This window comes from Microcaecilia unicolor, chromosome 5 (assembly GCF_901765095.1).
Source record: "Microcaecilia unicolor chromosome 5, aMicUni1.1, whole genome shotgun sequence".
Taxonomy (NCBI): Eukaryota; Metazoa; Chordata; class Amphibia; order Gymnophiona; family Siphonopidae; genus Microcaecilia; species Microcaecilia unicolor.
Window position 1 is genome coordinate 103764425 of NC_044035.1, and position 25735 is coordinate 103790159.

Here is a 25735-nt window from a genome sequence, read left to right on the forward strand (position 1 = left end):
CACCAGAAGGAATCGGCATATATGTATTGTACTTTATAGAATAAACACACAAGTGCTATCCAGCCCTTCTCTACTCACAGAATACCTATGATGCAGAGATGCCAAGTTACTTAGTTCCAGGCTGGAGATTTTGGGATAGTCCTGGTTTTAAACTTGTATCCTAAAGTAGTGTGGGACTTGTAGTGCATGATCCTGCCCATCGAAATCAGTGCTTCAGATCCTATAATGCACCAGGATAGGATGGTCAGAAATCCAGGGCTGTCCCAATAGCTCCAGCTTGGAACTGGTAACCTGGCATTTCTGTGTATATATCATGTAAAAGGAAGCACTATGTTTTCCAACCACCTACTGTCAAGTGACATTATAGAAAGGACATACAAATCAAAATTGAGACATGCAGGCTGGGTTGTGTCAAGTTCCACTAATATTTTAGAACAAAATCTGTTCTAAAAATACACCAAAGGAGGGACATTTATGTGTGGTTATCTGTGACAAGAGCATCCATTTTAGGAGCATAATTATGTAAAATATGAATGGGGGTTGGTATGGCAACATACACATTTATATACCAGCACATAAGATGCCAAATTACCCAGTTTCAGGCTGGAGTTCTTGGGACAGTCCTAGATTTCTGATCACCCCATCCTAGTTCATTATGGGACTTGCAACTCTGATTTCAATGGGCAGGATCAAGCATTACAATTCCCATGCTGCCTTGGGATGTCAGTTCAAAAATGAAGACTTGCCAAAACGTCTCCAGCCTGGAACTTGGTAACTTGGCATCTCTGATAAAAGTGTATGTTTGTGAAATACCAACATACAGGGCAGGTATAGGCAAAATAGACATGCCTGGCAGCCTGGGGTCCTCTTAGATATTGTAATTCAATGGCTCCAAAGGCATATTTTGGCCCTGATAAAACTGGCTGCTAGTAAAAAGAAAAGTATTTATGGATAGTGGGGTGGCAAACCAGAAGCACTGCCATCCATGGAGGTCTGTCTAATCTCCACACCCATACTACTACTACTGTCAGCGAACAGCACTTATTACCTGTTGTTTCCTCCTCTACTGGTTTTCCTCTGCAGTCATAACTACGTGGGACCTCATTTGTGGGAGTTTAAAAATATTGGGGGAGGGGCAATGTGTTTGCCTAGGGCCCACCAAGGACTGAATCCTGCCCTTCCAACATATATGTATGTGTATGTAGCGGAACATAAAGATTTGTCAGCCATTTTAGAAATATAAACATTTATTTTTCCCGAAGCTGTCACAGAGTTCGAAATCCCTTGCCAGTTTTGCATTCGGTAGGACATCAACCACTGGCAGACTAAGGAGGTGACCTCTCCTATTCCCTCCCGTAGAGCGCTGCTCAATAGGATCACATTTCTGAAACCTAGACATCCCAGGTAGCAGGTGTAAATCTTGACATCACTCCTTTGGCACATAGATGTGCATTGCTCTTATGAAATGGGGAATATATGTTTATTTAGACCTGCCCTAGTCCTGTCCAAAACACACCCAGCCATGCCCCCTTGCCACTTGCATATTTTTCTGTCTCACTTTGCAAAATTTGGATTTAGACATTTATAATATTCGTGCCTAAAATGCAGATAGTTCTAAAATAAGCAACTGTATATACATTTACCCCAGGGCAATTTTATAAACACCTACCTGAGCATGTAAGACACTGTTTTGTATGCTTATGCTCCTTTTGAAATTACCCCCTAAAAGTCTTTTAAATAGGTCTACACTTTTGTTGGCTTCCTCTCAAAATACATTAATTAGGGGCAGCCATTTTAGACGGGCTATTTGCGATTGAGACATGCATAAACCAGCACTTAAACATGTATCTTGCATAAACATCTTAAGTTCCCATTGTACAAAGCCACAATCTGCAAGTCAAAAACCCAAGTGCCTGCAAATGGAAAGAGGGTGTAGTCAGTGTGTGTTTTGGGCAGAATATACATGTTTATTCCCCGTTTCAGAGGGGGAATAAATGTTCATGTCTTAACATATCGATTTTAGGAATTACACCTGATACCAAGCACATTTAGGCTTTGGCACACTGCTCTGACTGAGCAGTACTCCACTGGAGGAATACGGGGAGGTTACACCCTTAATCCCCCCCCCCCCCCCCCCAGTGGTTTTGTTCTCCCAAAACGCCAAACTAGCACAAGCTAGTTGTAAAATAACATGACTTAGTGATAGCCCATGTTGATAACTACACCCCTAAAGTGCCTGGATACAGTTAGGACTGCAAAAAGGCTATCCGAATGTTATCCAGGCCAAAACCCAGACAAGTTCTGATGGCCAGACATACTCAGATATTCAGCGCTGGATTCCGGATAAGTTCCAGCGCAATCCTAGTATTTAGCCATTAGCTAAATATTGACTGAAAATTATACAGCTTAATTGTGCATTGAATGAAAAATAATGCTGTCTTAAAATTGCTATTTTTGTCCCTAGTTCTAGTACTATTTGATATTACAAATAACATCCTATTAACTTCTTCCATACATAGTAACATAATAACATACAGGTTAATATTCAGCCTGTGGTGGTCAGCATAATTTTAAATCCTTGCACCATGGGCTTCTCATGCCCGGATTCAGCACCAAGTCATACCTGATACTGGTGCTTAATATCTAGGTATAATGTGACAGCCAGTGGAGATATTCAGACCAGTACCAGGATAAATAGCCAGATAAAGTTATGACCACTTTTACTGGCAGTTTCTTTGGCTACACAAATGAGAAACTACGATGGCTCTTGAGGGTTGGAGAGGAAGTCTCTCCAAGGCTCTTTATTCTGCAGATAAACTGCTCCCATTGCAAGTTAAATTAGCTGAAATAAGTCCACCTCACACCAAGGTGAATATCTAACTTCCATTTAACGGTGACCCAGTGGGGCAAACATATTGACAATATATCCATTGCAATGCTTTTGACTATTCAAAGGGAGATAGATGCAATTCTTGAAAAGTTACAGTTGCAAAAGTATGATATAGTTACTTTTCCTTTCCTCCACTCCATTGGATGCTTCTGGTCCTTTCACATCACTTACTTCTCCTTCTGGGCCAAATAAAATAGGTTCCTGGATCCTCCCCAGGACTAGATTAATAAAAATGATAAACCCTTAAAATACTGAGATCAAACAATTGTATACTTTCTTATAATCTCGACAGGTGTACTGGTTCAAAGATGGCACACAAATTTCCAAGAAAAATGATCACTACAAGATGAAGAGAGAAGCAGATGGAACATGTTCTCTTCATTTAGAAGTCACTACAAATGATGATGATGGGAACTATACCATCATGGCAGCTAATCCACAAGTACTATTCTGTTTGTCTTTATTTTCCTCCTTATATTTCACTATAGAAATCAATATGTAACATTCTATAAGTTCTCACAAATGCATATGATGTCCCAAAAGTCATTTCTGTGACAAGATATAAGTAGAGATGTAGCCTGGCTAAAAAGTTGACTGAGGCTTAGGGAAGCCAGGGCTCATATCCAGCTTACACTTTTGTGAACTTAGGTCAATCACTTCACTATCCATGGTCTTGGGTACCAACATAACCACTCATTACACCTTTGGAAGCAATTTGAGGCTCTGCTTTCGTGGAAGCCATTTTTTATTGAATGATGTTGTAGGGCTGATGTGTTCTTTGCTTTCTACATAGATTAAGCAGATGGGGATAATTGCTGTATTTATGAGTTTTATTGTATATGTAGGCGATTCTATTTGGCTTCTTTGTGAACCATGATGAGCACTTTTGGGGAACTGAAAGTCTCACAAATAGTAACATAATAACATAGTAGATGGCTGCCCAACAAGATAAACTCATAGCTTAAGGTGGGATGTGATACTACAAATTCAACTATACAGTATTTTAGGCATGATCACTTATACCAGCCATAGAGCTGATTGGAGACTTAGGAGCAACATCAGGAAATACTTTTCACAGAAAGAGTGGTGGATACCTGGAATGCGGGCAATTGTGATGACAAGAGCGGTGACAGAATTCAATAATGTGTGGGATAAATATAGGAAAAGAATGGAAACTTATTAAAGCAAAACTTAAATGACCTCATAGCTAGAGTGAGCTTTGACAGCAGCTTCAGAGGTTGGGAAGTAGGACCAATGCTGGGCAGACTTCTACAATTAATGCCCCAAAATTGGCAGGGAGAGATAGAGATTAAATATACCAGTGTTCAAGCATGAAGAAATAGAACCTGTGCAGATCTTTATCTGCCAACATGTACTCTGTTTTACAGTATATAATATTTTATAATCTATACACAAAAATGTGTGCCCTGTCCATGTTCCATCCAAATTCTGTCCATGTGAATATGTCATTGAATGTTGTCACAGATTTACAGAATAGCGCTTTATCGAAACTGCTCATTTACACTCATATGTCTTCACACGTGCACATAAATAACTAGAACACTGGAATGTATGTGTGTTCTGACAAATCTAGGTGGCTCCTTATTGAATTACCCCTCAGTGTCTCTTTCACCCCCCAGTGAAATATTTTGCAAGTTTGCTGATACCACAAGTAAAAGAAAATAAACCATACTTCTGTATGTATCATTGAAAAAGAAGACTGCACAATGAAACCTGGGTTTACTTTTCAGACTGACAAAAAATCTACTACAACAGAAGGATAGTACAATACCTACCAAGCAGCTAGAGGAAACTGCTGTTCAACTGACCTCCACTCAATGCTATTTATTGAAATATTTTGATGAAAATTTTGGTTAGATATTGAAATATGCCTGATAATTTTGCAAGTTTCTTTCTAGAGAATAACCAGTGCAGACCAGAGCAAAGACAAAAAGAAAAGGAAATTGAAGAGTGTTGTAATAAAATGTATTAATAGAAGATCATATAAAGGGATAATTCCAAAGGAATAATGTGTTTCCAATATAGGAGAACATCAAGGGAAAAGCTCACACGTCAGGCCTAATGGTTTTATGATACTTTAGTCTCTAATCCATCCCCCCTCCCCAATATTCAGCACTATTTAACCAATCAGAAACTGCCACTGACCAGTTAAATATTGTTTTTTACAGCTAACCGTGAATATGCAGCGGGAGATAACTTTCCCGCTGAATATTCACAGTTAGCAGCTACCGCTAACCTGGTTATGTCATGTGACTTATCCGGTTAAGCATGGATATTTAGCACCAGACCAGATCGGACTGCATAAGTAACAGTCTTATCTTTAACTGCTATAACTTAACTGGTGAGCCAATGAATATCGGTTTAACCAGTTAAGTGTATGGCGGCCAAAGGAAAAATGGATATTCAATACCTGTCACTGGAAATGGCCTATGGGGGGGGGGGGGAGGAGGAAAAAAGACCCACTTCCAAGTAAATCTATGCAGAAAAAAAGGAGAAAACAAGTACAAGTTGCAATGCAACAAATGTAGATATTGAAATGTCCTTACAAAAAGATACTAGAGGATGAAGAGGCATCAGATGAGTATGTAATGGGCTATCGGATCTCTTAGAGCCCCAGCTATTTCAGATCCTAGCTCCTCTTTTAGTGCATCAATCACTTGCCTCAAAGTTCTCAGCATCTATTTTCATATTTGTTTGATTTTGTTTGGTATATTTTGTATAAAATAAAATTAAAAACAAAAAACAAACTATATCCTATGCTCTAAAAACAACAAACATAAGTAAGCATAATAGAATGTTGGTGGCTACTTAACTTAAAACTGAAAGATGCGGTGACAGCGCTGATACATCTCAGAAAGCTCCTGACACCTCACACAACAGATAAAGGTGATCATCCCAACCTGTTTCAGAGGAGTCAGCAAAGAGCCACTGTCAGAAGAAAGAAACCATATTAAGTATATAAAACTGGACTGCCACTTATAACTCAGAAGAGCCACTGTCAAAGGAAACAAACCATAATAAAACTGGACTGCCACTTGTAACTCAAAAAACATTCACAAAGCTATTGTGTAAATAGCTGAGGGGCACTTTTACTAAGCCGCTTAAGCATCTACGCACACCCAATGCACACCAAAATGGAGTTCCCGCCCAGCTACCACATGCCTCTTCTGGTAATTTCATTTTTGGCTTGCGTCCGATACGCGTGTCCAAAAAATATTTTTTTATTTTTGGAGCGCACCAAGTGGCATTTGACGCACATAGGTAATTACCACTCGGTTACCACATGAGACTTTACCACTAGGTCAACGGCTGGCGGTAAGGTCTGAAACCCAAAATGGACATGCGGCAATTTTCATTTTGCCACACATCCATTTTCGGCAAAAACTTTAAAAAGGTATGTTTTACAGGTGTGCTGAAAAATGATTCTGTGCACGCCTAAAGCACGCATCTACACTATCGCAGGCCATTTTTCAGGACGCCTTTGTAAAAGGGTCCCTGAAACAGTGGTTACAAAAAATAAGCTCTTCAGTGCTCATGTTCTAAGCACAACATGGTGGATCACTACAAAAGATGCCGCCACTCCATAACCCTTTTAAAAGGGGGGAAATTTCCTTTGTTGACAAAATGACGTCAATGATTAACATTATGCAAATGGACCAGACAGTACACTCTACGCAATTTACAACTACTACAAAATAAAAAAAATGAAAAAAATGACCAAGAAAAAGAAAAATTAAAAATTAAATCAGAATTCAGCCATCAGAAGTTCCAAAGGACAGATTCCTCTTTTACTGCTCCAGGGATAATCATGTCAAACAAGTTAACACAGTGGTTCCCAAACCTGCTAATAGACTATAATGAGTAATTTCATGCCAGTTCTGAGAGTGGGACACATTGAACTAAAGCAAATCCCTGGCATTCACATTTTTCATTTTCAGGTTTTCCAGACGAGTGTGCTAAATGTGTATTTCCTGTTAATCCAGTGATCCCCAAACCTAGTCCTGGAGGCAACCTAGCCAGTCAGGTTTTCAGGATATCCACAATGATTATTCATGAGAGAAATTTGCATGCACTGCCTCCACTGAATGCAAATCTCGCATGAATATTCATTGTGGGTACCCTGAAAACTTGACTGGCTAGGTTGCCTCCAGGACTAGGTTTGGGGATCACTGGATTAACAGGAAATACACATTTAGCACACTCGTCTGGAAAACCTGAAAATGAAAAATGTGAATGCCAGGGATTTGCTTTAGTTCAATGTGTCCCACTCTCAGAACTGGCATGAAATTACTCATTATAGTCTATTAGCAGGTTTGGGAACCACTGTGTTAACTTGTTTGACATGATTGTCCCTGGAGCAATAAAAGAGGAACAAAAGAGAAAAGGGAGGAGGGGTAACTGCATTTATATATTATTAGTAGTAGTTTTTATTTTCAATGGATCATAAACAATATATCTGTCTGTGTTCCAAAACTGGCAGGGAGAGACAGAGACTAAAGTATACCAGTGAGTGCTGGGCAGACTTATACGGTCTGTGCCAGGGCTGGTGGTTGGGAGGCGGGGATAGTGCTGGGTAGACTTATACGGTCTATGCCAGAGCCGGTGGTGGGAGGCGGGGCTGGTGGTTGGGAGGCGGGGGATAGTACTGGGCGGACTTATACGGTCTGTGCCCTGAAAAAGACAGGTACAAATCAAGGTAAGGTATACACAAAAAAATAGCACATATGAGTTTATCTTGTTGGGCAGACTGGATGGACCGTGCAGGTCTTTTTCTGCCGTCATCTACTATGTTACTATGTTTTTCACTATGAAGTGGACCTTGTGCAGGGTGCCAGATTCATCTCTGGCCATCTTGTTGGGCAAAAAGAGGAAGGCACCCATAGAACGTGGAGGTGCACTCAATCCTTACGAAAGTCAGTCAAGCAGAAAAAAGGAGTAGTGCAAGCTGGCTCTTTCCAAACAACAAGGGAGATGTATATATGATTCCAGATCTTTATTGAGAAATACCAAAACAACTCGACAACTGCTGTGTTTTCACTCGGACCACTTTGGCGGACCCCAGAAATATATCGTGTTACTTTAGTTTTTCAACATCAGTTTTGTTTCTTGCATTAGACAACCAGAAACAAGAAAATATCATCCTATCCTACCATCAGACTCCTGAGGCAGATGCTCTGGCTCCGAAACACAGCAGCTGTGTCGAGTCATTTTGGTTTTTCTCAATAAAGATCTGGAATCATATATGTCTCCCTTGTTCTTTGGAAAGAGGCAGCTTGCCCTACTTCTTTTTTGGGCAGACTGGATGGACTGTGCAGGTTTTTATCTGCCGACAATTACTATGTTAACAAAAACTCACTATACTGCATCCAAGCGTGAATGCCCCTAATACAAACAGGGTCCATTGTACTTCAACAAAATTACCAATGATATCTAGAATTTTAACAACAGTTTTAATCAAGGTCTATAGCTCTTCCTTCTAAAAAAAAATGATTACTCCTTCCTGATGCATACTTATTATAATTGTTTTTATTATTTTTGTATTTATGCAAATACTCAATGGTACTCATATGAGAAGCAGGTATGTCAGGCATATGAGAAAGTTGAATGGAAAAGATATCTGTAAATGTGGAACAAGGCAATGGGGGAGGGGAAGAGTGCAATGGGACAAGAAGGGAAAGTAGCAAAGCCTACATGAAACCTTGCTAGAGGAAGGGGCCTAACAAAGGGGGTTTGAGAGTGAATGGGGATACGAAAGAAGCGTGCTTGCTATTTGTATAGCTAAACTTTGCACCTACTCTCTTACAGGGAAAAATCAGTTGCTCTGGGCACTTGCTTGTGCAGACAGTTCTCATCCGTCCCAGAATGGCACCAGTTGTCCAGTCTCATAGGTAATGAAAAAACCAAAGATGTTCTTGCTTCTGCAAGCATTCTACTTTTCTTCAGCTCCCAGAAAATTAAAATATCAAATGCCTAATATTACAAGACTTAGAGGTTCATTTTCAAAGCACATAGACTTACAAAGTTACATAGGTTACTATGAGGGGCATAATCAAAAGGGACGCCCAAGTTTTCCTGAGGACGTCCTCGCAGGATGACTCCAGACAGGAGCGGGGAAACCCATATTATCGAAACAAGATGGACGCCCATCTTTCATTTCGATAAATCGGTCAGGGACGCCCAAATCGTGAAATTTAGGTCGACCTTAGAGATGGTCGCCCTTAGAGATGGTCGTCCCTGATTTTCGGCGATAATGGAAACCGGGGATGCCCATCTCAGAAACGACCAAATCCAAGCCCTTTGGTCATGGGAGGAGCCAGCATTCGTAGTGCACTGGTCCCCCTGACATGCCAGGACACCAACTGGGCACCCTAGGGGGCACTGCAGTTGACTTCAGAAATTGCTCCCAGGTGCATAGCTCCCTTACCTTGGGTTCTGAGCCCCCCAAACCCACTCCCCACAACTGTACCACTACCATAGCTCTTAGGGGTGAAGGGGGGCACCTACATGTGGGTGCAGTGGGTTTGTGCTGGGTTTTGAAGGACTCACATTAACCACTACAAGTGTAACAGGTAGGGGGGGATGGGCCTAAACTGCTCCAGCGACCTGTATACTGCTGTCATGGAGCTGGGTATGATATTTGAGGGTGGCATAAAGGCTGGAAAAAATATTTTTAAAAAAGTTTTTTGAGGGTAGGAGGGGGTTAGTGACCACTGAGGGAGTAAGGGGAGGTCATCCCCGATTCCCTCCGATGGTCATCTGGTCATTTAGGGCACATTTTTGTGACTTGGTCATAAAAAGGACCAGGTAAAGTCGTCCAAGTGTTCGTCAGGGACGCCCTTTTTTTCCATTATCGGTCGATGCCCACATGTTAGGCACACCCCAGTCCCGCCTTCGCTACGCTGCCGACTCGCCCCCGTGAACTTTGGTTGTCCCCGCAACGGAAAGCAGTTGGGGACGCCCAAATTCAGCTTTCGATTATACCGATTTGAGCGACCCTGTGAGAAGGATGCCCATCTTGCGATTTGTGTCGAAAGATGGGCATCCTTCTCTTTCGAAAATAGGCCTGTATGGGGCTCATTTTCAAAAGAGAAAAACATCCAAAAAATGTCATATGTGGAGGAGTGGCCTAGTGGTTAGGGTGGTGGACTTTGGTCCTGGGGAACTGAGGAACTGAGTTCAATTCCCACTTCAGGCACAGGCAGCTCCTTATGACTCTGGGCAAGTCACTTAACCCTCCATTGCCCCATGTAAGCCGCATTGAGCCTGCCATGAGTAGGAAAGCGCGGGGTACAAATGTAACATAAAATAAAGCACTATTTGGACGTTTTTCTTCTCAAAATGTCTATATTGGTATTTTTGAAACCTCTTTTGCAGACGTTTATCTATGCAATTCGTCTGTAGTGCATCTAAATCACAAGGGAGCATGTTGGAGGTGTTTCGAAGTGGGATTAAGGTGTGCCTAACAGGATGTTTTGCAGCCATAATGGAACAAAACCAAAATATCTAGGGCTGAAACTTCAACCTTTTGGTCTAAACCTGTTTTCAGAACAAATAAGGCACAAAAAGGTGCCCTAAATGACCAGATGACTATCAGAAGTAAGACCCCCCCTCAATAGTCCCCCGGGGTCACTGAACCCCTCCCACCTCCAAAAATGTGACAGCCTCAGATGTTAAAGTCGGGTCTATTACAGCAGGATGCAGGTCCCTGGAGTAGTGTAATGATCGGTGTGGTACACAGTGGGGGACCCAGGTCCCTAGCTCCCTCTACCTGGAACACTTGTGGTGAAAACTTTGACCCCTCCTAAAGTCACCAAAGCACTACTGCACCCACATATAGTTGCCCCCTTCACCAATAAGGGCTATTGTAGTGGTGTACAGTGGGGGACAGTGTGATTTGGGTGGGTTTTGGAGGGTTCGGGGACAAGATAAGGGAACAAAGGAGAGTTGTGTACCTGGGAACATATTATGAAATGCACAGTAGTGCGCTCTAGGGTGCCTCATTGCTCTCCTGGGATGTCTGGGGGACCAGTCTACTAAAAACGCTGGCTCCTCCTACATCCCAATGGCATGAATGTCTACATTTTGCACTTAATTCATTTTTTTAATGGACCAAAAAACAAAACATTCACAGCACAAAACCTTGTTCAAAACATTACTTTTGAAAAAAAAAAAGATTTTTCTCTTTCAAAAATGACCTTCTTTCCTATTCGGATTTTGAATGTTTTGTGCAAAACATCCTGTCAGACTTAAGACATCATATCAAAAGTGTCCCTCTATGTACCTTTCTAAGTCTATGTGCTTTGAAAATGAGCAATAAAATAGCTTATCACCAACCTAACTCCAGTTTAACACAAGTCACAAAAGGGTGCTAAACCCTAACATGTGCTTAGCATGTGAAATACAGGCTACCGTAAAACACGTTAAAGTGTTTTGTAGTATTTTGCCTGTTGCCGCATACTAACTCACATGACAGTTATTTTTAAAAAATATTTTTGGGAGCAGGTGTGTCATAGGCAGAGAATGGGCATGGAAGTATTAAACAGCTAATACTTTTGCATTAGCACATGCTAACTAGCTAAAGCTGAGTTAATGTGGGAACACTTAGCACCCCCTAATCGAAAGCAAGTTGAATATAGATCCTAGTAGCACCAAAATGAACCCAGAAATAAAGCTGTATCTCAGGTATGGTTCAAATTTGAAAATTATTCCTGGCTGTACTAGACTCTTGATTCACAGAAACAATGAGTCTGAATGCACTAGTCAAATAACCGAAGGTAGCCACCAGGAAAGATCAGTAAGTAGAAGAAAACTGGTGCCAAATCTGGCAAAAGGGAAAACCGATCATTTGCTGGTTGACCAACGAGTAAAGTAACCCTAGAAGACTTAGTACAAGATATATATATAAGGAGAGAGCTTAAGGATGTGCATTTTTTGGTCTCTTCGTGCACTTTAAAAAAAATGTGACAGGGCATTTTTGATAAGACATCCAAATCCAATTTTGGGTGTTTTGCAAAAAACAGTCCAAAACTCCAGAGCCAAACATGGTTATTTTCTAACCAGAAAAATGTTTTTTTGTTCAAAAATCACCCTATTTCAGATGTATATGTGCTCAGTGAATCTTTCTTTAAGGGACATTTCAAACAAAAAACAAAACATCCAAAGGGGAAAACGCACAAAAACAAGTCATCGGGGTGCCTGGGGGCCAACTGTCTTACTAGACTGGCCACACAGACATCCTAGCAGAGCAGTGGGGCAGCCTAGGGGGCGTTGCAGTGAACTTCACATAAAAGGGCCCAAGTACACATCACATCATAACCCCTTTATATTGTATGGTGAGCCCTCCAGGAATAGCAAAAAATGTATGGCAACCAACTGTACACCACTACAATAGCCATTGTGCCTGCAGGTGCAGGGCTTTTTTTGTACTGGTACACACCGGTACGGTGTACCAGCACCTTTTTTCCCCCCGGCGAGTCCTGCACCCTTCCTCTCACTCCCCTACTTACTACTACATTGGACTCGGCAGCGTGAACAGTGCAGGCAGCGATTGAGAGAGGCTGGCAGCGTCGGAGCTTCCTTCTGCGAGTCTTGCCTATGAGGAAACAGGAAGTTGAAACAACGTAGGTGGGACTCGCAGAGGGAAGCTCTGACGCTGCCAGCCTCTCTCAATCACTGCACCGTTCACGCTGCTGAGTGCGATGCTGGCAGCCTTTCTATTGCTTCGCTGGCAGGCAGTAGAGAAGGAGGATGGGCTGGGGGAAGAAGAATCGCTGGACATGGGACAGGGGAGCGCAGGGGAGAGAGGAGAATCGCTGGGAGAGGAGAGAGGAGAATCGCTGGATATGAATGGGAGGGCAGGGAAGAGAGAATTGTTGGACATGGAGGGGAGGGGAGGGGAGAAAGGAGAATCGCTGGACATGGATGGGAGGGGAGGGCAGGGAAGAGAGAATTGTTGGACATGGAGGGGAGGGGAGAAAGGAGAATCGCTGGACATGGATGGGAGGGGAGGGGAGGGCAGGGAAGAGAGAATTGCTGGACATGGATGGGAGAGGAGGGCGGGGGAAAGAGGAGAATCGCTGGGCATCGATGGGAGGGGAGAGCAGGGAAGAGAATTGCTGGACACCGATGGGAGAGGAGGGCAGGGAAGAGAGAATTGCTGGACATGGATGAATCTATTTCTAAATCCTGCCCATAATATGAATGAAATTATGTGTGTAGTAGCACGATATGCATAACTTTACCTGCATATAGTGAAGGCAATTTTCAAAACCCCTTTTTCCATGAGTAAAACACTGTTTTATCTATAGAAATAGCTTTGAAAATGCCCTTCTTATAATAGTTATTCAACAGGTCTGCAAACATATAACCTGTCATTGTATATAGTGCCTACTAATTCATTCAAGCTTTATAAATAACCAGAAGCTCCTAACACAGCCTAACACGTGCTGCGTTCTTCAATTTATAGGTGGATTAACTGTCACCCTTACTTTAACTTATCAGTACACTTCCTGGTGAAGAAAAAAAGCCTCAGTATCGCCACCCAGCCAGCCCAAGAATTACAGGCTATAAGGTGTAGGCCCGGCGCTCCATCATATGGCTCAAAAAAAACTCCACAATTACTCAGTGTCTTAAGGTGTCTCACAACACCCTTGTGATTAGGTTCCTTATTCTGTGACAAACAAGTCCATATATTTCTTAGAACACAGAATATCTATGAACTCAATATTTGTTCCATTCTGTTCATACAATATACTATCTCTACAGTCTTGCTAGTTATCAGTCCTGGTGATTACAGCTCCCAATCACTTAGCTTCAATCCAGTCGCTGCAGTGTTTCACTGCCATCAACTTCACCGGCTTTAACCCAACAGGGACTCCCCGTTTCGCTTCCGCTGCTTCAGGGGTTCATCTAACGATTTCAGATTACAATCCTGTGTCCCTTGTGCTGTGCTCCAAAAATCAGCATGTAACTGACATCAAGACGCTTTAGTGCACCAAAGGTTAGGCACCAATTCAGCACATAACATTGTATGCTAAAATGGAAGATATGCACCAAAACAGGGGTAAACAGCAGTTATGCACATAACTGCCCATTGACACTATTCTATAAGGTAGTACAAGGGGGCATGTACAAGGGTGGGGATGGGTCACACACTTTCACGCAAAACTAGGTGTGCATATGTACACTTACTATTGAGATGGCGTACGTGGTTATGCCTAAACATTGGCATGTAAATGTGGACTAATGAATTTGACACACAAAATTGGCGTTATAGAATATTGGCTACGTGCTCAGATTTATGGCACCTAACTTGTAGCTCCCTTTATAGAATTGACTCCTATATATTCTTTTGTTTGTTAATCTGTCCTTTATGTTCTACATTATGTGGTCATTGCTATGCTATAGAAAAATAATCTTAGTTGTTCCTTGGGTAAATGAATCCACTTATTACAGAATGAGATCCCGCGTGCAGGAAGTAGAGGGAGAGCCAGTGCAAGAGCGATTCTTCCGGCCATATTTTCTCCAAGCACCGGGGGACATGGTGGCTAATGAAGGTCGACTTTGTAGACTGGACTGTAAGGTACTTGTGTTTTCTCTTTCTTCTGTCTTTCAAGAGCTACATTTTCAAAGCTTTTTTAGACAAGCACAGAATGAGAGTGTCTCTTGTAAACTGTTTTCAAATAGATTTCCATTCTTGGTGTTTTCAATGCTTATTTTAACTATAGTGGAACCAATACTAAGCCTGCGGCAGTTAGTATTTTTAAAACACCAGATATTTAGACCATATGTATGGATACCTGTCAGGACTGAATCACCAATGGTGCTATGCAGTTAATGGCAATATTCAGACCGTTAACTAGATAGCTAACTGGACTGCCTTTTGCTGACTAACTTTATGCAGTTAGCTAACTGGTTTGCAGGGGCGGACTGACCTTTTGGGCAACCATGCTCGAGGGACCCAGAGGCTCTGCCCAGTTGTCCGCCACCGCACACTACAGTCCCCACAGGGCCCTGGTGGTCTAGTGGCCGCTGCTGCTATTCCCTCTGGTTGCACCGCTGTGTTTACAAAATGGCTGCTGAAACGAAGTCTTGGCAACTGTTTTGTAAACACGGTGCCGCACCGGGCACAGTAGAGGCAACAGGTGGGCAGGAAAGAGGGGATTTATTTCCTGCCCCTGAAGACGCCACAGCCACTAGACCACCAGGGCCCTTCAAGGTGGGGGGGGGGGGTGGGGACAGAGTCAACATGGTGGGATGGAGGCAGCACAGTGGGGGTGGGGGCACTGGTGGCGGCAGTAGCAGCATGGCAGGGGGGCAGCAGCAGTATGGTGGGGGGCCCAGAGTAGTCTCAGTATTTGGGGGCCCAGAGTACTCTCAGTCAGCCTCTGCTGGTTTGTAGTCTGCATATGCCACTAGCCAGATAACCTCTGACTCTACCCAAACTCTGCCCACGCCCTGCCCCTGCACTGTCCAGATACTGCCAAGGCGCTCAGAGGGAATACTTAGCGCATTAGCTAGTCAGCAGCAGCTAGTCAGCAGCACCTGCTAACCAGATAAGTGCCTTTGAATATTGGCTATAACATTTTTATCATTTTATAGTTACATTTTCTTTTATCCTTTCTACTCAGTTCCTTTTCCTTTGTCAATCCTTTCTTCTATATTTCATTTCTAGCCTGTATCTTGTCATATAAACATAGCACAATAATCTGTGTTCATTACTGGCTATCTTAATCCCCTTGTTATATAATGATAGTTTTATTGCACTTTCAGTTACTACGGCATGTCACATACAAGTTAACCATGTGGTAATTGACAAAATTAATGTGCGGTAACTGCAAAACTTCTCCGTTAATTGTTCATGGAATACACAGCATTGTGCCTTACAGCTAACAAAATTTCATCACTGTGCATTAACTGCATGGCAGATGTGTTCCAGTTAGTTTCACCTCATGAGGAGGTGTTAACTGTGCCACATTATCTGCTCATTTAACTGCATACTGTAACAACCTTGGCATTAACTGTAGGGTGCAAATCAAGCCCATTACATGTCCACTATATCTGTACTTCCCAGACCTGTAGTGGGGACTCCACTACAGCAGGGGCATAGCCAGACACCCAATTTTGGGTGGGCCTTGGTCTAAGATGGGTGGGCAGAAGAACTCTGCCTTGTCCCACAAGTGATTTGGTCTCTCCCTCTCTCGCCTGCATGCCATATGGTCTACCAGACATCTCCCCCCCCCTCTCCTGCATACCTTTTAAATAGCAGATTTTCACCGGCAACGAGCAGCAACTAATAGACATTGCTCATGTTGACCCCAAAGCCTTCCCTCTGATGCATCTTCCAGTTTCCGCATAGGCAGGAATACATCAGAGGGAAGGCTGTGGGGCCAGAGTAAGCAGTATGCATCAGTTGCGTCTCACTGCAGGCGAAGATCTGCTATTTACAAGGTATGCAGGAGGGACAGTTGTTGGGAGTTTTCAGCTGGTGGGGCTTGGGGATCCTTGCCAGTCACATCATAGGTGTGCTGCTACTGGGTGGGCCTGAGCCCAAAGTGGGTGGGCCTGGGCCCACCTGAGCCCACCCTTGGCTACGCCACTGCACCATAGCCAGTTTGGTTTTTGGGTTATTCATAATAAATATGCATAAGATAAATTTGCCTATCATAGAAACCCAGCTGGCTGGAGGCTTCTCAAGATAGGTTTGGGAAGCCCTTCTGTTTGTGTTAGCAGTTTATCTTTACTGTGAGCAGGGGCAGACTGACCATTCAGGCAACCGAGCAGTGTCCAAGGGCCCAGAGAAGCAAAAGGTCCACTGCCTCCACTCCAGGTGATACAGCATCTTATTATCTGTCTCTTCTCTGCCACAGGTGCCTAGTATGCCCATAACCTTCCACATTTCCCTCCCACTGCCACCTCCATTGGTATTGTACTGCTTATGGAGATAGGCAGCAGTGGATTCAATGAAAAAAAAAAAAGTAGGACTGCGGTCTCTATGCATGACCTTGTCAGCGATTTTGATCCCACCCCTTCAACACCAACTTCCTGTTTGGAGGGATGAGACAGGAGGAACAGCCAGGGGTGCACATAGAGACTGCAGCCCTGCACCTATTTTCTTTCCTTTGATGCCACTGATCCCCCCCACACACCCCCAGCTGAGGTGGGGTGGGGTGATGGAGGCCAACAGAGCATCCTGGGGTCTGGAGACACTTGATGGAAGGGTAGACATGCTGGGTGGAGGGAGAGAAGGGCAAGAGAAGATACCAGGGAGAGGTGGATAGGGAAGAGGACAGAAAAGACCCTGGATGGAAGAGAAGGAGAGGGATAGAGAGAGGGGGAAGATGCTGGATGGAAGGGTCAAAAGAGGGAAGATTCCGTATAAAAGGGTGAGGGTTAAATAGAGGGACATGCTAAATGGAAGGGGGCAAGGGAGAAAGAGGAGGATATTCTGGATGGAAGAGGGGGAGTTAGAAAGGGGAGATGAGATTGAAGAGGAGACATGATAGATGAAGAACAGCAGAAGTTGAATAAGGAAGAAGAGAGAAGAGATGCTGGAAGGAAGGAAGGAAGGCAGGAGAGGAGAAAGATAGAGGGGGAGAGATACTAGATAAAAAGGGGCAAGGGGGGGAGATGCTGGATGACAGAGAGTGGAGACAACAGATGATGCCAGAAGTTGGATATATAGAGTTGTGGCCCAAACTGCTATATTTAGAGACTGCCACATTGTTTTATTCTGCGGCTCTGTGTGCCAGTGAAAAACTCTGGGTACACTGGCTTCCTAACATGGCCCTTCTCTATTGTAGATTTAACACTACAACTAATTTTTTTCTCATACCATTCAGAATATACATTATAGGGGAAATTCTATAAATGGCACTCAAACCGGTGCTGAAAAAAAAATTGGTGTTGAATGGTATTCTATAATGGGCATTTTGAGATTATTCGCCTTTCTAGCATAACGCATAGCACTGAGATCTGGACTCAACTTTGGGTGCAAGGAGTTACAACAACTGAAACCAGGTGTAAATCCCGGAGCACAAGTCGGGCCTGGATCCCATAAATTCTTTAACACTGCATGAATATTAAGGGAACACCCCTGACCTGCCCATACCTCTCCCATGGCCACGACCCCTTTGCAGATCTACGTGGAAACACACAGTATCCTATGAATGGGTGGGTAAGTGTGTTTTCACACAGATCTGCGTTTTCTGCCCTGTTCACATCCATTAGAATGTGTTTCTATACCGAAATTTTGGTGCAGAAGTAACGCCTAATGTTCGGCTCCATATATAGAATTTTCCCCATGTGGGTAATTTTCTAAAGTTATTTGAGTATGAATGTGGCAATATAAGCACATAATAAGGCTTTATAAAATTAAGTCAGTCATAAATATTGGCATGAATGCACAAACTTTTACTGTAATTGTTGCCATAGGCAAGGTTTGGGTGGGTGAAGTCGCAAAGTATAAAGTACACTGAGCTACACATGTACTTGCATGCTGTATGCACAGACATTTATGCCTATTCTCAAGGCTAAATTTCCACACTGCCAGTGTTGATGCTAGTATTTTACAAACACACATGGGTACTGTATTTTTATAAAACATGGCCAAAATAGGTGACTTACTAACTTAGGCACCCTGTTATAAAATTGTCTTCCACAACTCTGATTCTCTCAAACGTTTCTCCTACTTTGGGAGAATCAGGCCTTAAATCAAGCTTATTAGGATATGTTCAGTAACTAAGGAAGTAAGCGTCATCAGTCACTGAGCTCAAGATTTTTTGTTGTTTGTTAGGTGAGTGGGCTACCAACACCAGATCTGTTATGGCTTCTGAATGGCAAACCTGTTGTAAGAGATGTGACCCACAAGATGTTGATCCGGGAGAACGGCATTCACTCTCTGCTTATTGATCCTCTCACACAACAAGATGCTGGAACCTATACCTGTATTGCGACAAACAAGACTGGACAGAATTCATTTAGTTTGGAACTCAGTGTAGTTGGTGAGTCTTACATTCTTGAATATATAGCACTGCCAAGTTGACTTTGATGTTGCTGTAAACTTTAGAGAAATTGGTCTTCATTTTTTTGTGTTCTGTCTGTGTTATTGACACATTGTTTCATTGGGGGGCAATTCTAGAATTTGGTACTACAATTTAGATGCCAAGATGGGGCACATTGGTACCGATTCTATGTCAGGTGCGCCTAAGCCATTATAGAATACTAGCACTAAACCCGGTTGGAATGCCAAAATGTAGGCATGTCCACTTACAATAGGTCAATAGCTGGTGTAAGTTGGCACGTCTAAGTGCACCATGCAAAACATGCAACTGATGGTATTCTGTAAGTTGTGAGTGTCACTTGGCGACATGCCCATAGCCTGCTCATTTTCTGCTCACATGTATGCACTAGGTGACACTAGCGTATACTATATAGAAGAGTGCCTAGCACACTCAGAAATGGCAGCTACTGGTGCCCTTGATGTGCGTAAGTGTTGGAATTCTGTAAACTATTCGTGCACTTGGCACCTAACAGTAGGCGCCAAGTTATGGAATGAGGGAGGTGATCTTCTCCCAATCATTGAAGGTTGCTAAAAGATCAGGTTTTCAGGATAGCCCTAATAAATAATCATGAGAGAGATTTGCATATAATTGAGATAGTATGCATGCAAATCTCTCTCATGCATATTCATTAAGGATACCCTGAAACTCTGACCCATCTGCAGCCCTTAAGGACTTGAACAAATACAACTGCATCATAAAATTAGAGTGTTAACTTTCCATGACATTAGACATCAGTAAAAATTCATCACCTAGCACATATTCACACTTCAGCTTAAGGAGAACCAAAGAAGCATTGGAAGTGTTGTGCTGGTGCATTTTAAAACCTAGGACTAGATTTACAAACCTGCATTAATGCACTTTATGCATGTTATTGCTACTTATCACATATTGAGTCCTTTTACTAAGTTATATTAAGCTGTGTTTTACTGCATGTCAAACATTAGCATAGACCCACACTAACAGCTAATGTACATTAAAATAGCCAGCATGATTAAAACCTACACTAACTGCTTAATTACAGGAATGAGCGGTGTGTGAGCATGACCAGTTTGGAGCAGAGGGGTGGCCTGCAATGACAGCTAGCTAACGAGTCCGTGCACTGTTACAACTGCCAATAGTGTGGCTGCACATAATTCCACCGCAAGGAAGCCATAAGTGCAGCTACACTATAGCAGTCTGGTAGCACATGCCTTATTAAAGACAATGAAGCTGCTGCAACATCTGATCCCCCCCCTATCTGATCCATTCTCCCCCCCCCCCCCCCCGACACACCTCTACAAGATCTGCCCCTCCTGATCCTCCTCTAGAAAGACTCCTGCCAGCCAATCCAATCCCCCCAAAGTAATTTCCATGTAGTCTCACCCCCTTGAAAAGCCCCTCCCCTGACATCATATATGACCTACTCCTCACCCACCCGCACCACCTGAGAACCCCTGGTGCTTACTCAGGGGACATCCCTGGTGGCCTAGTGGAACAGGCTGACAGCAGTCTTCCTCTACTCCCACCCTATTGGGCTCCAGTAGCAAAATGGCGCCTGCTCACCCATAGTGGCATTCTCGTGATAGTGCCACTAGGGATCAGCCCCAAAACAGAACTGCCACAAGACTACTGACTAGGGGTCAGCAAGCATAATTTTGCTACCAAACCATAATAGGGTGGGAGAGAAGGAGGAGAACTCCTGCACCATTACACTAGCCCATCAGAGATGGCTCGGCTGTTAGGGTTGTAGGTAGTTGGTTGATGTTAGGAGAGGGGCTCAGAGCTTTATGGAAATTTGGAGTTTGGCTGGAAGGATCTTAAAAGCATCAAATCAGGTGTTAGGGTTCTTTCTGTGTTGGGGGGAGAGATGTCAGGGGGCACTACCGCAGCAGTTCTGCATTTTTGAGTGAGCTCACACCACGTTACATGGGGTAATAGAGAGTGCAGGAGCACCCATGCATCTGCTCCAGCTTGTTCCTGTCCGATGATCCAGCTTCTCCCTGCTTGTTCCAGTCTGCCTGATCCAGCTTCTCCCTGCTTGTTCCAGTCCATCTGCTCCAGCTTGTTCCTGTCCGATGATCCAGCTTCTCCCTGCTTGCTCCAATCCATCTGCTCCAGCTTGTTCCAGTCCGCCTGACCCAGCTCGTCCCAGTCCGTCTGCTCCAACTTGTTCCAGTCCGCCTGATCCAGCTTGTTCCAGTCCGTCTGCTCCAGCTTGTTCCAGCTTGCTCCAATCCTGCTGCTCTGCTCTCTTCTGCTCCAAATTGATCCAGCTTGTTCCAGTCTTGCTGCTGTGCTCTCCACCACACTCACCTGTTCCTGCCTGCCTGCTAGCCAATCAACCAACCTGCCTGCTTGTCAGCCCTTCAACTTGCTTGCCTGTCTGCCCATCAACAACCTGCCTGCATCCTAGCCTGCACAACTACCTACCTGCCTCCCCACCTGCCGCTGCCCCGCCGTCTGCCCACTGTTGCTTAACACCTCAGTCATCACATATGCACCCGTAAACACCTCAGTCATTACTTATGGCCCCCGTACACATTCTCTTCCTTGCCCTGTCCCTTCCTAATCTTTTCCCCCTCCCCCCACCACTGTATACCACACAAACTCACTGCCCATCCATGTCCCCTCCCGTCCTGCTCACTACTGCAATACCATACCCACCCCCATCCCCCACCACCTCACCATCTCTACTGTCCTCCTCCTCTTTCCTAGCTCTCAACCTTCAACACCTCCTTCCTGCCATGAACCCTTCCCCATTGCTCCTAAGCGCATCCTGTCTTCGTCGCCCTACCTCCCCCACCCTCCTCCGCACTCTCTTGCTCCTTCTCCTGCTATCAGGCGGGAGACATCAATCCCAACCCAGGTCCCCCACACCTGTCCTCGTCCTCGCCTCATCCATGCAAATGTTTCCGCAGTATCTCCAATCTCATCTCTATTCCCCTCCTCCCTCCCCTTCTCGTGCGCCCTGTGGAATTCTCGCTCGTTCTGCAACAAACTTTCCTTCACCCATGATCTCTTCATCTCCCGTTCCCTTCAACTGCTCGCCCTAACTGAAACCTGGCTCACCCCCAATGACTCGGCCTCAGTCGCGGCCCTATGCCATGGAGGTTATCTTTTCTCCCATTCTCCCCACCCAGTTGGCCGCGGTGGCGGCGTCGGGTTACTACTTTCGCCCTCCTGCAGTTTTCAACCTCTCCTCCTACCACAGTCTCACTGCTTCTCATCCTTTGAAGTTCACTCTATCCGTCTATTCTACCCGCTGCCACTCAGAGTTGCAGTCATTTACCGCCCCCCTGATAAGTCCCTCTCTTCCTTCCTAACTGACTTCGAAGCCTGGCTCTCCGTTTTTCTTGAGCCCCCGTCCCCATCCCTCATTCTTGGAGATTTTAACATACATACTGATAACCCATCCGACCCACACGCTTCTCCGTTCCTCACTCTAACCTCCTCCTTCAACCTCCAACTGAACTCCACCACTCCTACTCACCAATCTGGCCACTGTCTTGACCTCGTCCTCTCCTCTACCTGCTCACCCTCCAATTTCTGCGCCTCAGCTTTTCCTCTGACCATCACCTGATCACCTTCACACTTCATCACCCTCCCCCTCAGTCCCACCCAACTCTAACCACTACTTCCAGGAATCTCCAGGCTGTCGACCCTCCCACCTTATCCTCTAGTATCTCTGATCTCCTCCCTTCCATTTTATCCTCCGAGTGTGTTGACAAGGCTGTCTCCACATACAATGCCACTCTCTCCTCTGCCCTTGCACCATCCATCTCCCGTCCCACAAGGCATGCTAATCCCCAGCCTTGGCTGACCCCTTGCACCCGATACCTTCGCTCCTGCACCCGATCGGCTTAATGCCTCTGGAGGAAATCTCACACCCATACTGATTTCATTCACTACAAATTCATGCTATCCTCCTTCTAGTCCTCCCTATTCCTCGCCAAGCAAAACTATTACACCCAATTGACTAATTCCCTCAGCTCAAACCCTCGTCGTCTCTTCGCCACCTTTAACTCCCTCCTCAAAGTGCCCTCCGCTCCCACCCACCCCCTCACTCTCTCCTCAATCACTGGCTGACTACTTCCGCGACAAGGTGCAGAAGATCAACCTTGAATTCACCACCAAACCATCTCCTCCTCTTCACCCTATAACCCACTCCCTCAACCAACCAGCCCAGGCCTTCCTCTCCTCTTTTCCTGATATCACCGAAGAGGAAACTGCCCATCTTCTTTCCTCCTCGAAATGTACCACCTGTTCCTCAGAACCCATCCCCACCAACTTACTTAACACCATCTCTCGTACTGTCACCCCCCCCATCTGTCATATCCTCAACCTCTCTCTCTCCACTGCAACTGTCCCTGACACCTTCAAGCATGCTGTAGTCACACCTCTCCTCAAAAAACCATCACTTGACCCTCCAACTACGCCCCATTTCCCTCCTACCCTTCCTCTCCAAGATACTTGAACGCGCCGTTCACAGCCGTTGCCTTGATTTTCTCTCCTCTCATGCCATCCTCGATCTGCTTCTATCCGGCTTTTGCCCCCTTCACTCGACAGAAACAGCACTATCTAAAGTCTGCAATGACCTGTTCCTTGCCAGATCCAAAGGTCACTACTCCATCCTCATTCTCCTTGACCTATCCGTCGCTTTTGACACTGTCAATCACAATTTACTCCTTGCCACACTGTCCTCATTTGGGTTCCAGGGCTCTGTCCTCTCCTGGTTCTCCTCTCTTATCTCTCCCACCGTACCTTCAGAGTACATTCTCATGGCTCTTCTTCCACCCCCATCCCGCTCTCTGTTGGAGTTCCTCAGGGATCTGTCCTTGGACCCCTTCTTTTTTCAATCTACACCTCTTCCCTGGGCTCCCTGATCTCATCTCATGGTTTCCAATATCATCTTTATGCTGACAACACCCAGCTTTATCTCTCCACACCAGAAATCACTGCGGAAACCCAGGCCAATGTATCGACCTGCTTATCCGACATTGCTGCCTGGATGGCCAACCACCACCTGAAACTGAACATGGCCAGTCTGAGCTTATTGTCTTCCCACCCAAACCCACTTCTCCTCTCCCTCCACTCTCTATCTCAGTTGATAACACCCTCATCGTCCCCGTCTCATCTGCCCGCAACCTTGGAGTCATCTTCGACTCCTCCCTCTCCTTCTCTGCGCATATCCAGCAGATAGCCAAGACCTGTCGCTTCTTCCTCTACAACATCAGCAAAATTCGCCCTTTCCTCTCTGAGCACACCACCTGAACTCTCATCCACTCTCTCATTACCTCTCGCCTTGACTACTGCAACCTACTCCTCACTGGCCTCCCACTTAGCCATCTATCCCCCCTTCAGTCCATTCAGAACTCTGCTGCATGTCTTATCTTCCGCCTGGACCGATATACTCACACCACCTCTCTCCTCAAATCACTTCACTGGCTTCCGATCAGGTACCGCATACAGTTCAAGCTTCTTCTACTAACCTACAAATGTACTCGATCTGCAGCCCCTCCCTACCTCTCTACCCTTATCTCCCCCTACGTTCCTACCCGTAACCTCCACTCTCAAGACAAATCCCTCCTTTTATTTTTTATTTTTGTTACATTTGTACCCCGTGCTTTCCCACTCATGGCAGGCTCAATGCGGCGGGCAATGGAGGGTTAAGTGACTTGCCCAGAGTCACAAGGAGCTGCCTGTGCCGGGAATTGAACTCAGTTCCTCAGTTCCCTAGGACCAAAGTCCACCACCCTAACCACTAGGCCACTCCTCCAATACCCTTCTCCACCACCGCCAACTCCAGGCCTCGCCCTCTCTGCCTCGCCTCACCCCATGCTTGGAATAAACTCCCTGAGCCCAAACGCCAGGCCCCCTCCCTGCCCATCTTCAAATCCTTGCTCAAAGCCCACCTCTTCAATGTCGCCTTTGGCACCTAACCACTATACCTCTATTCAAGAATTCTAGACTGCCCCAACTTGACATTTCGTCCTTTAGATTGTAAGCTCCTTTGAGCAGGGACTGTCCTTTTTGTTTAAACTGTACAGCGCTGCGTAACCCTAGTAGCGCTCTAGAAAAGTTAAGTAGTAGTAGTAATAGAGAGTGCAGGAGCACCCATGCAGACCTGCCAAATCTCCCGCTTTCAGCGGGAGACTCCCACTTTTGCGGGTTATTTCCTGCACTTCCACCAGGATCTCCCGCTGAACAGCTCTGCTTCCAGGGACAGCAGGAAATGCCTTCATTAAACATCATCTCCTGCTGCTGCTGGTCTCGCAGCAGCAGGAAATGATGTGTTACAAGGTGTCTCCTGCTGTCACTGGGAAGGGAGGCTGTGCTGTGGCGGAGCTGTGGGCAGTTCTGGGTGGAGCTATGGGCAGGTTGAACGGCGCTATAGGTGTGGTGGGTGGGGCTATGGGTAGGCTGGGGCGGAGCTATGGGCAGGCCCTACCCCCTTGGAAGCTCAGGCCATGCTATCTGCCACTACAAATAAACTGGTGCCCATGCAGTGTCTGCCCTGTAAATGCAAAACAGATGCTGGGCACCCCCCCCCCTGTATTTATTGCATAGTCTTTGAACTTACCATACACTTAAGTAAGAGGGTCTCTTCGTTTACTGCAGGCCCATAATTGTCAATGGAGTTAGTTATTAATAACAAACATCAAATAGCAACAACTTGCAGTAAATAGCATTGCAATGGGTGCGTAAAAGTAGATTAGGAAATTTAGGCCTTAATTTGTAGCATGGTATGGGCACCCTACATGCCTCATGCTTCTAGTATGCCTTA

The 25735-nt window shown here is 44.9% G+C and overlaps 1 protein-coding gene across 5 annotated transcripts in view; it reads left to right on the forward strand.

Moving 5' to 3' along the window:
- Positions 1-25735, forward strand: part of MYPN (myopalladin) — a 287643-nt gene that overhangs the window by 251114 nt on the left and 10794 nt on the right. For all 5 annotated transcript variants that reach the window (XM_030203135.1, XM_030203134.1, XM_030203138.1 and 2 more), the window contains 4 exons: positions 3183-3332; positions 8717-8799; positions 14366-14492; positions 18705-18912. In XM_030203135.1, the coding sequence (XP_030058995.1) occupies positions 3183-3332; positions 8717-8799; positions 14366-14492; positions 18705-18912 (568 nt within the window). The remainder of the gene's footprint in view (positions 1-3182; positions 3333-8716; positions 8800-14365; positions 14493-18704; positions 18913-25735) is intronic.